We start from the raw sequence: 14,124 nt of genomic DNA on the forward strand, positions 1-14,124 counted from the left end.
GAGAGAGAGAGAAAGGGAGAAAGCAAGCCACCAGGTCCGGGACTCTAACCACGGTTGACCACGTGGGAGTCCAGCGCCCTTAACCACCACGCCACCTGCCGGCCCCAAATTTCTATCTTTTTTTATAAAAACACCCAGGTTCAGGTATTTGTGAGCAACATGAAAGTGCACTAAGACAGAAATCGGAGCAGTGACCAGTGCTGTTTTGCGACAAATACCTGAAAATGCAGAAGGTTTTGGACCTGGGCAGTAGGCAAGGAGGATAACCTGAATTCTAGTGGGAACTTGGAAGAACTGTTTAGAAATGAAGTGGAATTCAAGGAGAGACAAAGGAGCAGGACTTCAGAAGATACTTTCATGGCTCCTGAGAACTAGTGATTTCAGGGGAATAAGCAAAATGTAGATTTTCCACTGATAATTCAGCCTCCAGCCCACAAACTTGAGTGATTGAACTTCAAGTGTGGGAAGAAACACACCATCCATCAGATGACTAGAAACCACCCCAGGGCCACAAGAAATATGGGAAAGCAAGAGAATATCTCCCCTCCAAAGGAAAAGAATAACTCCTCTTCACCTGGAACTGTTAGAGATGAAGGCTATAATACAGGAAGTCAAAATTTCCCTTGAAAGTATTAAAAGCAGACTAGATCATACAGAAAATAGAATCTCAGATGTAGAAAATTGCTGACCTAGAAAAATCCACCATGAAGTCTGAGACAATTGCCCCAAAATTTGAGAATAATATATGAGAAGTACTAGATACCATCAAACATCCAAACATCCGAATAATTGGCATCCCAGAAGGCTAAGAGACTCATAAGGGCATTGATAATCTATTCCATGAAATCCTGCAAGAAAACTTTCCAAACCTAGAGAGACACTCAAAGATCCAGGCCCAAGAAATATAAAGGACCCCAAATAGAATCAACCCAAGAAGATCTTCTCCAAGACACATTATAGCCAGACTGACCAAAACCACAGACAAAGACAAGATACTAAGATTGGCAAGAGAGAAACGGCAAGTTACCATTTCGCTTATTCTCTTACAAAGGATATCCCATCAGACTAACAGCAGACCTCTCATCGGAAACAATGCGAGTGAGGAAAGAATGGGAAAATATATTCAAAGTCTTAAGGGAAAAGCAATTTCAACCAAGAATACTGTACCCAGCAAGATTATCCTTCAAATGGGAAGAAAAGATAAGACAAGAATGTTCTCAAATAAAACCTGAAAGAATTTGCCTGCACCAGACCAGATCTCCAAGAAGTTCTCAAGGGAGTGCTATGTCAGGAAAATTAAATGCAGACACACAGAAATAAGAGTTCAAAACCTAAGAAAATGGCCGACTTAATCATAGAGACAAGTCTGGAGTTGAATATTATATCCAAGAATTCAGTTCAATTCAAGATCAAACCACAACAGAAGTACATGAGACTGAACTGGCGAAATAGCATTCTGTGACTTTTGACTAAAATAGTGCTGCTTTTCTTCTAGGCTTTGTTGTCTGGTTTTAAGAGTTTTTGTCCTGTCTTGATCTGTTAATAGGTTCATGTACCTATGTTTGAACAGAATACTAACCTGTTTCCAGGCTTTAAGTTTCAAGCAAATTTCCTTACCAATTCAAAACTGCTTCTTTTGAAATTACCAGCTGAATTTGATATTGAAAGTAGTTAGATTATTTAAGAAATTGTGTGATCAATAAAATGTGGGAGAAAAGCAGCAGTAGACACTGTAGACACCAGAGATAGTGTGAGAAGAGGGTGGGAAAGGGCAGAGGGTCAGACATAGCGGTAACTAGAAATGGAAAATTATTGATGATAACGTGCATGATTAAGCCACTGTGCAGTATATTCTGGATGGGAAACTACATTTTGTATACTGTGATGATGCTTAGGTGATGAATGTAAGTTAATTAATTTTAAAAAAAGAGTTTAAGGAGAAAAAAAAAAACACAAAAGCTGTTGTTCTTGAAATTAAAAACAATGCATATTTGATGACTGCAGTAAGCTCTATAGCCCCAGCTAGATGCTACTCTATAGTATGTTCATTCTACTCACTGAGGCTTATGTCTAAAGTCAGACTTCTGTTCATGGATATGTATATATCAGCTGTGCTTGCTATTGCAAATATTTAGATTAAGTTCATTAGAGAATCAATAAAATGGGAGGAAAAGGCATAGAAAGCAACCATGGATACCAGAGATAGTGTGGGAGGAGGGGACACAGCAAAGGGTGAGAGATGGGGAATCAAGGATGGCAAAAAAAAAAGAGGCAAAATATACAGGACATAAGAAATGGAAAATTATTTGTTGATGATAACACGTATGTTGATGTGCTTGATTGAGCCAATATACAGTATATTCTGGATGGGAAATCTCATTTTGTATGCTGTAATGATGTACAGTGAATGAATGTAAATAAATACATTTAAATTTTAAAAAATGAAAAAAAAGAAATGAAGTGGAATTCTTTAGAGATTGGTAAGCAGATATGACCAGAATGATGGACTGTGAAGGCCATTGCAGGGAGGTTTCGGAGGAAAACGAGGAATGAGATGATTTAAAGAGAATTGGTAAGTGGAAGAAAGGCAGGATAGAAAAATTTGGAAAATGTGCAGCCTGGCCATGTGACAAAGAATGACAAGGGTGTATCTGGCAGAGAAGGCTGAAGGTGTGCAGGAGAGAGTGATCGCTCCAGGGTCACGATGGCTGCTACCGGGGTCAGGTGAAAACGGTCAGGGCAATGAGAACAAACCTCACGGCATCGCCCTTCTCAGCACAAGCTCAGAGGCTTGGGAGCACAAGATGGCGTCCGGAAAAGGGCTGGGATGGGCATGCCGCCCTTTGCTCCTAGGGTTTCCCGCGTGGTAGTACAACTATGGTTCAGGCAGCCCTGGGTGCAGCTCCCAACCCACAGGGTGCAAGCTCTAGGCCCTGGCCATAGCAGCAGTGTCTGCATCCATGGGGCTACTGCATGTCTTGCTAACTGCAGGAGAGCAGAACGCAAGGACTGCGAGGACGTGGCAGCTGGTGTCAAAGCCTGGAAGTTTAGGCAGAGAACTGCCGTAGCACCGCAGAGAGCTTCTGTTAGGACAAAGGTACGTGGAGCAGAGCGGACAGTACCCACCAGGAGGGCTCTGCCTGGTGGAGCTGCAGAGCCGAGACTGCCCTAGAGATCGGAGCAACCAGCAGGCAGCAGGCACCTGGAACAGCCGTGGCAGATGCCAGCTGGAAAGAGCGGTGCTGGCGGAGCCCGGCAAGGCCAGGGAAGGTTACCTGACACTGGGGGCCCAGCCCCATAGTGAGCCTGGGGTGTGGCACGTGGAGTCCCAGGATTTGGCTGCCCAGCTGGGTTTTGGATTTGCTGGGGCCTCTAAACCTCTTCTTCTGGTGGAAGAGAACTCTACCCTGTGCCGAGCCCTACAGCTGTTTTTTTGGGAGCGTGTGGTTTATTTTGACTTCATAAGCTGATAGCTGGAAGGAGTTTTACCTGGATTTCAAATGAGACTTTGGAGTTGATGCTGGGACCCATTGAGACTTTGGGGACCATGGGGATGACTTTGTATAAGAGAGGTACGTGAATTTTCGGGGCTGGGAGCAGAATGCTATGGTTTGAACATGTCCCCCAGAAATTCGTGTGCTGTTGGTATTGTAAAGGTTTTAATTCTGCCGTGGCATCATGGGGTGAGGCTTCGTGGGCAGTGACAGGTTCCTAGTGACTGTACCGTGGAAGCAGCGGTCACATGAGAAGATGAAGTATGTCTTGTGAGGTCCAGCGAGTTCTAGGTCTCATGAGAAGGGGCTGGTTCTTCCGAGAGCGATTCTTCACAGAGGACTCGGGGAGGCGCACTCATGCCCGCCATCCACCGTCTCTGTAGGCCATGTGGCAGGTCTAGGGCCCTGGGCTCCCGGACTCCAGAATGGTGAGTCTGTAAATGAACTTCTGTCTTTATCAGATCTCCCAGGCTCAGGTATTTTTGTAAGCAACACAAAAACAGACACCAAGATAGTTGCTATTACCTTTGGTAGATTTATTTTTGTCTCTGTGCATGCAATATATTTAGCATCGTACCCTATATGCAGTATGGTACTGTTTCAAATAATGCTACAAGGAGCGATTTTGTGCACAGGTGTGGGGAATAGAATTGCTGGGCCAAAGGGTGTATGCCTCTGTCACCGAGCAGTATTGCCAAGGGCCAGTATAAGAAGCCTTGTGCCGATCTGCATTCTCATGCGTGGGTGCAGGAGAGGGCTCATTTCTCCACAGTGTTGACAACGGATCATACTGACCACCTCTTGTGGGTTTGTTTGGGCAATTCGACAGGTATTTTAGTGCAGTCTGGATTTAGTAATACGCTTCAGAGGTGTCCCGATGGTGAACATCACTGTCTCATGCTGACTACAAACGCCCCTTGAGTTTGCCCATTAAGCTGAGGCTATCTCTGGAGTTACTTTTTATATTAAGTCTCCATATGGTTCTCATTGTTTGATGTTTTATCAAGATTTAAAACACTTTACAATGTGATCCTTTTCTTTTTTATAATGGCTGTGATATTTAGGAAGATCTGCGTTTTTATTCCAATATTATCTTGATAATTACACACTACATAATAGTACTTTATTTCACCAGAATCAGTTAGTAGTGACCAGCACAGATATTGACCCCTTTTTCCTCTTGGCTTCTTTTTTACCACTCAATTTTAATTAATAATACTATCTTTCTTACTGACTTTGTACTGTTAAATGTTACTCTATTTTCATTAAATAGTTTTAAATAATGCAGTTTATCAGATGCTTCTTACGGGAATTCAGCCATCCTCCATTTCTGAATTTCTTTCCTCCTTTCTTCCCTCTGTTTTCTGTTATGTGAATGTACTTCACGGGCACGTTATTAGCGCACGTGTGTCTCAGTCCCTGACGCTCACATTTATACTTGTCTGAGGTGAAAAGTTACATGTGTTCGATGCAGGTGCTCTCACCACGTTGCCTACGCCGTCTCTCGATTGGCTGAAGTTCTATTATAAACACTATGCTCTTAATTCCTAGAAGTTCAAAAACGTTGGTTAGTGATCTTTATGCTTGAAAGACAGTTCCACTATGTTTAAAATTCTTGGTTCATAATTTCATTCTTTCAAAGCCTTGTGTCGCTATGTTCTTTTAGAGAAGCCTTCGGTCAGTCCGACTCACTGGCCATGGTTTTGTGGTTGCCCCAGCAATTCTCGAGACCTTTCTAGTAGCTGTCACCGTGTCAACTCTTTTTCCTGATCCGTGCAGCGCCTGTTCCTGTGGCAATAAGCATGTAATGCTTTTATTTGAGGAGTTTTCCTGATTATATATACATGTATATATTTAAAGTTTATTTATTTTAAATTTATCTATTTATTTCTTCATGAGACACAGAAAGAGACAGAGACAGAGATGACCCTTCAACAGGGCCTTGACTGCAGTCGGCTCCCAGCCACAGTCAGCAGGTCCTGGACACCCGAGGCCTCATCTTCTCTGAGAAGTCTCTAGAGGCAGACCCAGGGCCATCCCACAGAGGTCAACCTCACAGATGGCTGAGCCACCTGCACCCCCTATTTAGGATGAGATTATCCATTACGAGAGAGAGAGGAGAGAGAGAGTGGGGAATGGGTCCCGACAGGGCCTCGTCACACTGTGAGCCACCCAACCTCCCTGTCATCCTGCCAGCTGGACCCTGTGCCCCGCGTATTCAGGCCAACCTGGGGACCTAACCCAGGGCCTTCCCATATGGCTTAAGTGGCCCAGGCACCCTGCTGCCTGTGTCACCATTGCTGGGCTCTGATTATATTTTCAATGAGTAATTCTTTTTCCTTATTAGTTTCATTCCGTTTTATCCATTGGGAATTCTGATTATGCATAGGTCATATCTCCTTTGCTTTTCTCTTATATTTGTCATTATCTGACTAATCTTTACCTCTTTATGTACCTGTTTTGTTTTGTTTTTCTCATTTATAGGCTCTAGTCTCTTACTGTGCTGTGTTTATTCTTCTAGTGTCCTTTCAGATTTCAAAGAGCATATATACCTGCTAGAGAAAAATAAAAAGAAAAAAAGAGAGGGAGAAAGAGCAGGCAGCCCCCCCCCCCCAGTGGGGCATGGTCATACCACAGTCTTTCCTGCATTCCTCCTCCCAGTCAAAATTGCGGGCACACGTGAACATGCACCTGACATGTTTTAAAGCCGCCAGGGCTGGATTCCAACCATGGCGGGCCACGTGGATACAGCTCCCAGTGCACAGGGCTTCACCAGCTGCTATGGGCCAGCCTCAGGCTGCATCTTTATGTCTGTGTTTTTCTTCCTTTCATTAGTTTCCTGGTTTCTACCGATTTTTTTTTTGTATTCTTGTTTTTCTATCTCTTTCCTGATTTCTTATATTTTTGTTCTGTGATCTTCCTTAGTGAGGGGACCATTTAATTAAATTTGTAAAGTTTACAAGAAGGTATTTTTTATCACAATTTTCTTGTGCCTGTGGTGTTTTCTGATGACTATGCTTTGTCTATGAGTAAAGTTTTGTGTGTGGGTTTTTTTTCCCATTTAAAAATTGCTTCTCTGCATCACGTCTGCGCTGGCCTATCTTTATTACATCACGCCAGCACCGACCCGTCTTTATTACCTCACGTCTGCAGCGGCCCGTCTTTATTACATCACGTCTGCGCCAGCCCGTGTTTATTACATCACGTCTGCGCCAGCCTATCTTTATTACATCATATCTGCGCCGGCTCATCTGTATTACATCATATCTGCGCCGGCTCATCTGTATTACATCACGTCTGAGCTGGCCCATCTTTATTACATCACGCCAGCACCGAACCGTCTTTATTACCTCACGTCTGCGCCGGCCCGTCTTTATTACATCATAAGTGCGTGGCTCATTTATATTACATCATGTCTGCGCCGGCCCGTCTTTATTACATCACATCTGCGCCAGCCCATCTTTATTACATCACGTCTGTGCCGGCCCGTCTTTATTACATCATGTCTGTGACGCCTGTCTTTATTACATCATGTCTGCATCGGCCATCTTTATTACATCATGTCTGCGCCAGCCCATCTGTATTGCGTCATGTCTACGCCGGCCCATCCGTATTGCGTCATGTCTACACTGGCCCATCCGCGTTGCTCTCAGCGAGCAGAAGGCATTTTCCTAGTTCCAGGCAGGATTCTCTTCTTGAGGTGCTGCAGTCCAGGGAAAACTTACAGGTACCCGAGCCCCAAGGTCCTCCTCGCTGCCGAGCCACTCTACCGCTTCCCGTGCCGTTCCCTCTCATCTCTGAGCAGACTTCGCCCTGCGGAGCTCGCGTGCCAGCCATGCTCACCCCACCCACCCTCACGGTCGCAAAGCAGGGATCCACCTTCTCACTTCAGCCGAAGCCCTTACCTTCTGGTAGATTTAGCTGATCCTTCTTGAAGTCATTCGACATTGAGTTCTGTGATCATTCTGCTTGTTCATTTTCTTCCCCCTCTCAACAGCTTCCGCATGTTCCCAGCTGCCTTTGGCAACCCTTTTGTATGCGTTGAGGCTCTGTGGATTAAATCTGGCCTCGCCGAACATGGAGTCTGGCAGTTTTTTTACTCTCTGTTACTGTCATGGGGAGACGAGTGTTGCTTTATGCAGCCATCCTCATCTCAGACGCTCTGAACACTGTTTCTGCCCAAACAGAAAGAATGAAACAGAATGAAGCAGGACGTCTCTGACAGCCTTAAGTGATTCCTGGGGTCTCTCAGTGAGTAAAGGACAATTGACATCTGTCAGCCCATGTATCTTCTCCACAGACCACAAAACACAGTGCTCTTGCCTAAAACCTGCTTTCCAGCGACATTCTCTAGAATTCTCTAACTAAGGAAGTTCTCTACTAGCTAGTGGTGTGCCAATCTCATTTATCTTTTCAAAGAACCAGCTTTTGCTTTTATTTATTTTCTGTATAATTCGTTCATTTTTCTATTTCATTTATTTCTGCTCAAATCTTTATTATTTATTTTCTCCTGGCATTTTTAAAAAATTTTGTTTTATTTTGTTTTTCCAATTCTCTGAGGCATGATGTTAGGTTGTCCATTTGCCACTTCTCCATCTTTTTCTCATGCACACTAATTGCTATGAACTTCCCTCTTATGACTGCTTTGGCTGTTTCCATAGATTATGGAAACTCATGTACTCATTATCATTAGTTTCCATGAATCTTTTTATTTCAATCTTAATGTCTTTAGTAGTTATGAAGTCATTCAGGAGTAGTTATTTAGTTTCCATATGATTGTGTATTTTTGTGTGTTTTTTTCCTGGAGTTAATCCCATCATGGTTGGAGAAGATGCTGGATATAGTTTCAATGCCTTTGATTCTGTAAAGGCTTGTTTTGTGTAATCATGTGGTCAGTATTTATAAAGGTTTTGTGTGGGTGTGAGAAAAATATGTATTTTTTATATACAAAAATTTTTTGGGGGGAGTGGAAGGTGTTATAAATGTTTTCCAAGTTCATTTGATTTATTGTATCATTTAGATCCTGTATGTCTTTGCTTATTTTTTGTCTAGATAATCTGTCCAAAGGAGATATTGGGGTGTTGAGATCTCCAACCATTAATGTGTTTCAGTCTATCTCTGCTTTTAGATCTAGCAGTCTTTCCTTCACATATTTGGGTGCTCCTCAGTTGGTTGCATAGGTATTTATAAGTGTTATATCTTCTTGATTAATTGCCCTTTTACTACTATGTAATGCTATTTTGTCAAAAATCTGTATTGTAACTCCAGCTCTTTTTTGGTTTCCATTTGCATGGAATACCTTTTTCTAGCCCTCCACTTTCAGTCTTTGTATGTCTTTATTCATGAGATGCATTTCTTGTGGGAAACAGAGGGTTTCTGTTTTTTTGTTTGTTTGTTTGTTTTGTTTTTTAATTCATTCAGCCAATCTGTGTCTCTTGATTGGAAAATTTAATTCATTAACTTCAATGTTATTATTGATATTTCCAGACTTGTCCCTACTATTAAGTTGGCGATTTTATTAATTGTTTTTTGTTCTCTTATTTCTGTCTCATTAGTTTTCCTGGTATAGCACTCCCTTCAACATTTCTTGAAGAATTCATCTGGTGTTGGTAAATATTTTCAGGTTTTGTTTATCTGAAAATGTTTTTATCTTTGGGATCAGCAGTTGGCATAAGGGCTATGTTGCTGGACTCCCCCGTAGTTGACCGTGGTTCGCGTCCCGGACCCAGCGACTTAAAACTCACACCGCGCGCATGTGTGTGTGTGCCCAAGATGCCGAGAGGAGAATAGAGGAGAAGGGATTGCGGTGTGGTCATCCCCCTGGGGGGTGATTTCTCGCTTTCTATCTCTCTGTCTCTCTCTATCTGCCTGGAGAGCGCATGCGCCCTATAGCAAAAACCTCTTCAAAAAAATGGTTTTTTCTTTCAATTTCAATAATAATCTTTCTGGGTATAGGAGTCTTGGTTGAAATTGTTTCTCTCTTAACGCTTTGAATATATCTTCCCATTCTTTCCTTGCTGGCGTTGTGTCTGGCGAGAGGGCCGATGTTGGCACAATGCACACCAATGCTTCAGGAAATGATGAAGTTGGAAGTACCCCTGAGTGGGCAGAAGCCAGCGAGAGCTCTAGAAAAGTCTCCTGGAAGCACTTGGGACAGTGGCGCTCCCAAGGCGATCTCTGGCCTCAGTTGTTCTCACTGGCCTCCGCCACCACCACGCAGGAGCCAGGGATGATGGCGGAGCGGGAGCTCAAGGCTTAACTTCTGATTGGGGTTGTTTCTCCATCACCTTAATCCTCTCAGCTGTCATCAGATCATGTCTTTCTGTTCAGAGAAGCAAATAGAAGCCAGCAGGTACAAACTTCTCCTTCCCCCGTCATGTCCGTAGATTTACGTGTGTTTCCTTTCTTGCTCTGTGAGGGCAGCGTCCCTTTTCTAACCAGCGGCCAGCACCTCACAGATGCCCCAGACCTCGTCTCTTTCCCGGGCTCTCGCAGGTGTTCCCTCCCACTTCTGCAGCTTTATTTCTGCCCTCTACGGGGTCGTCCCGGCTGCCTGTATTCACATCATGTTAGACTTTATCTCTAAAATACTTTCCTGGGACCAGAAGGTGACATGGAGTTTAAAGCACTGGATCCCACATGGCGGCTGTGTGGTGTGAACCCTGGAGCTGGTGGTCTGAAAATCACACCTGACAGGTGTGTGTGTGTGCGTGTGTGTGCATGTGTGTGTTTGTGTTTTGAGAGGTTCTTACTATACAGCACGTGTGCTCACCAGAAAGACAGAGACAGACAGACAGAAAGTGAGAAATCACCCCCCAGGGGGGATGGCCACACCACAATCCCTTCTCCTCCATTCTCCTCTCGGGATCTTGGGCACGCACTCACATGCACGCAGCTTGAGTTTAAGTCACTGGGTCTGGGACTTGAACTGCAGTCGACTACGTGGGAGTCCAGTGACATAGCCGTTACGCCAACTGCTGGTTCCAGAATGCGTGGTTTCTGTCTGTCTGTGCCCGGCTTATTTTATCTGGCGTGATGTCCTCTGGACCCGTCTGTGTTGTCACAGAGGCCAGGATGTCCTCCTCAGCAGGGACACTTGGGTTGATCCTGTAACCAGGCCTGTCCCAACAGTGCTGCGGAGAACGTGGGGTGGGGATCTCTTCCACACACTGACTTCAATCCTGAGGATTTATACACAGAAGAGGGCTTGCCGGGTCATCCGGTCCTTTTATGATGTTTTTCTGAGGCATCGCCACATACTTTTCCATAGTGGCTGTGCTGTCTCCACCCCCACCAAGTGCAAGGCTCTGTTTACCCCACACACGCTTTCCAAGGCCTGCCCGGTTTCCTCCCAGAATACTTCTTAAAGATACGCGTTTCTCCCTCTGCCTTCGCCCCCGCTTCTGTCCAGGCTTCTGTTCTCTGACTTGACCGCTGTCTTGGCCTCCCCTGTGCACTGTGATTCCACCCCCGCTCTCCCCAGTCCACCCTCCACGCTGCTCCGGAGAGGGTCTTCATGAACTTCCATAGTGTCCAGCCGTTCGGAACTGCATTTAAAATGCAGAATCTTCAACGTATCTTACAACGCATGATCCGGCACTCCAGCGACTCAGTCCTCACCTCCCTCTTGGTCTCTCATTGGCCAGTCCTCAGGACCAGGCAGCTGAGAGATGGCACGTGCTCTTCTCTCGGCTCGAAACCACCTCCTGTCTGCTCCGGGCTGACTCCCACTCACCTCCGTTTCAACTGAAGTGTTTCTGCCTCGGTAAATCCTGCTTTGACACCAGAAGACCCGCTCTCGTGGTATCTTATCAACTATTTATCCTTCCCTTGTGGACTTTACCCAGCGTGTAGGTTTATGTCTATACTCACCTCACGCCGTTCTCTTCTGCGAAGGTTAGGGATGGGTCGGTCTTGTTCTCCACTTAAACCTAGCACAGAACAGGGCAGGAACTGGGGGTTCAGGAGATCTTTGCTGACTGAGTGACTGAGAAGGGCCCAGGCCTGGCCTTGCTTTGACATGGAGGTACTTAGTGACTGAATCCTTCATAAATCGGATAGCTGATTTCCTCTCCGAGCTCTGTGCCGTGACCTTGGAACTGAAGGAGCTGACTTCACGGTAACGAGGCCTTTCGAATTGTCAGCATGTGGATGCTTCTGTTTGCACTGTCGACCTTTGCTTCGGAGCCCTCCCGGCCGAACCATCAGCTGACGTGAGCGATTTCTACTATTCACAGCCCATCACGTCGCTAAGGAAGTCTCTTACACGTCCCCCAACTGCCCTGCGACTCAGCCTCGCATGTCCACTGCGGGGGCTGTCAGCACGCCTGTCCCCGCGGTCTCTTCCCGGGTGCCAGACTCCAGGTAGACGAAAACAGGACTTTGAAAGTCAGTGGCTTCTAGGCATGGGAAACGGGATTGTCTCCTCTTTCTTAGAGTCACATAGTATCAGAAATGACGATTCCCTTATGACACTACTTCGAGCTCCTGTTGCACAGATGAGAAATGTAGAGCCCAGGAACGGGAAGGGATTTCTCCGACCACACTGTCGTCTGGCCCCCGCACAGCAAATCTGACGTTTATCTCAACGCTAACAACATGCGCGTGGCTTTAGACTGCTTTTCTTGAAAATGATTTCTTAGCCATAAAATGGTTAGAGCAAAATGAAGGTAGGGGTAAGTTGGGCGTGGGGAAGTAATCACTATTTATGATTAGAGGAAGAGGCTGAAATGCCTTCTCGCTGAGTTAAAGGAGTTCTCTGAAGCCGTGTAACTGTCCACACTGGGGCAGTCCTAACACAGTCTCTGGGTGGGTGGGTATGGTGCGTGTCACTGAGATAATAGAAATGAAAGTGGATCTTACGGATACAGTTCTCCTTTTGAAAGACCGCTGGTGAAAACAAGGCGACTCCTCTTCCCCTGAGGGGACTTCAGCTCTCTGTGTGGTTCAAGTAAATGGGTTCACCAGTCTCTTCCTCATTTCCTGTCTTGACACATCTTGCACCACTGTCCTTTCTCCTCCTCAGCTCACAACGGCTGGGCTAGAGGAATACCCACCGCACGGCCATCCTTTGGGCTCCTCTTTTCCCGAGGGTGGGTTTTTGGGAGGATATGGAAAAAAAAAATTCTAATCTAATTGGAAAAGCAAGTCTTGTTGGCTGTACTTTCTAGCATGACTGAAACTTCCCTGAAACTTGTGAGGAATGAGTAAGTGTAAGTTGCTTTTGCTAAAATACCCGGTAGTGATATTTCCTGTATGAGGTATTGGCCTATGCGTTGATTGGAAATATTTTCAATCAACACCCTTAGTATCCTGTGTGTGAGCTCATTTTTTCCCACCTCACCACAGTTCCTCTGCCTTGCCTCACCTTGTGAGAGGCAGGAATTGTGAAAACACCTGTTTCTCAAAATTCCGTGCGTACAGAGTCAGGTCTGCGAGGTGTTTGCTGTTCAGGAGGTCCTCGGCCGCTCACAGAAATAGCTCACCTGAAGGTTATCGGCTCAGTCCTTTTCTGTATGTGAGGACCTAAGAAACCCGCATGTCGTTGGGGGCTTTCAGCGGACTCTGTCCATTAGAGCAGGAAGGAGACTTACTGCTCACCAAGCACTTGCCATGCGTGGGGTGTGGTTCGTGCTCTCTAGAGAGCCACGTCCCGAGCTCCAGGGAGCAGGACCCACACTGCAGGCTGCAGATGTCCCGTCGAGAATGGTGCAAGGAGGAGCCCTTACACTTACTGTCATGATCACGCAGCCGCCCCACAAACACCCACACGAGTAAGTAAGTCCATCGGCATCTAACTTACTGTTCTTAGTTGACAGTCCAAGCCGGAGACCGGAAGAATGGAAGAGTTCAGGGTATGCAAGGCCTTTTGTGCTTAGAAACCACGTGACCTGGCCAAGTTGCATACCTCGTGGAGCTTTGCTTTCTCATTTGTAACCATGGTAATCATACGTACATACCTTGCAGGTTTGCTGTGAGCAATTTTAAAAGTGAATTAAAATGCATAGAACAATCCTTTGCTCATATTAAGGATTCATTCTATATTAATCATCATAGTTATTGCTACAATTATGCAAAAATAGAACAAAAGTTTGTTTATTCTGACAGAGAGATGGGCACCACTAACAGGCTCTTTACCCCATGAACCATCATCCAGCTGGCCCAGGCCAGATATGAGCGAGCCGGTACGTACCGTGGGGTGGAAACCCGGCCCTCCTGAGGCTCGGCATGGCAGGCGTTGTGTGGCTGTGAGCCACTGTCTGGCCCCAGAGGGCACTAGCAACGCTTGGTGGAAGGGGCCCAGAAAAGCCCTGAAATCAGAGCGTGGCTGCAACGGTCCTGGCTGTGTAATTCAGGACCGTCTTCTGGGTGCCTCTGTCGTTCATACACTTGAAGAGCTTTGAAAGGTCTGTAACATGCCAGGCATTGAAGGGGATGTGAGTCTGTCATGGAGGACATTCTAAGTGTCTCTCACAATTTACCCGAGGGCGGGGGACGGACCATGAACAGTTACAACGTGAAGGGTATGCACTGGCCTAGGGGCAGACCCAGAGTCTTAGGTACGTGGAGAAGGGAGAGGAGGAGAGCTGGGGATTTAAGTTGACTTGGAATGTTAGGGTTGGTTCCTGCT

General features: G+C 45.7%; 1 protein-coding gene across 3 annotated transcripts in view; it reads left to right on the plus strand.

Moving 5' to 3' along the window:
* CPNE4 (copine 4) overlaps positions 1–14,124 on the plus strand; it is a 401,350-nt gene that overhangs the window by 81,176 nt on the left and 306,050 nt on the right. The window contains exon 1 of one of the 3 annotated variants that reach the window (XM_006158500.3): positions 7,073–7,221. The exons of the other annotated variants lie outside the window; for them this stretch is intronic. Within the exon in view, the coding sequence (XP_006158562.1) occupies positions 7,085–7,221 (137 nt within the window). The 5' untranslated portion in view covers positions 7,073–7,084. Of the gene's footprint in view, positions 1–7,072; positions 7,222–14,124 lie in introns of those variants that run through there. 3 annotated transcript variants of the gene reach the window in all.

The sequence above is a fragment of the Tupaia chinensis genome, unplaced genomic scaffold (assembly GCF_000334495.1).
Source record: "Tupaia chinensis unplaced genomic scaffold, TupChi_1.0 Scaffold000601_1, whole genome shotgun sequence".
NCBI classification, from domain to species: domain Eukaryota; kingdom Metazoa; phylum Chordata; class Mammalia; order Scandentia; family Tupaiidae; genus Tupaia; species Tupaia belangeri.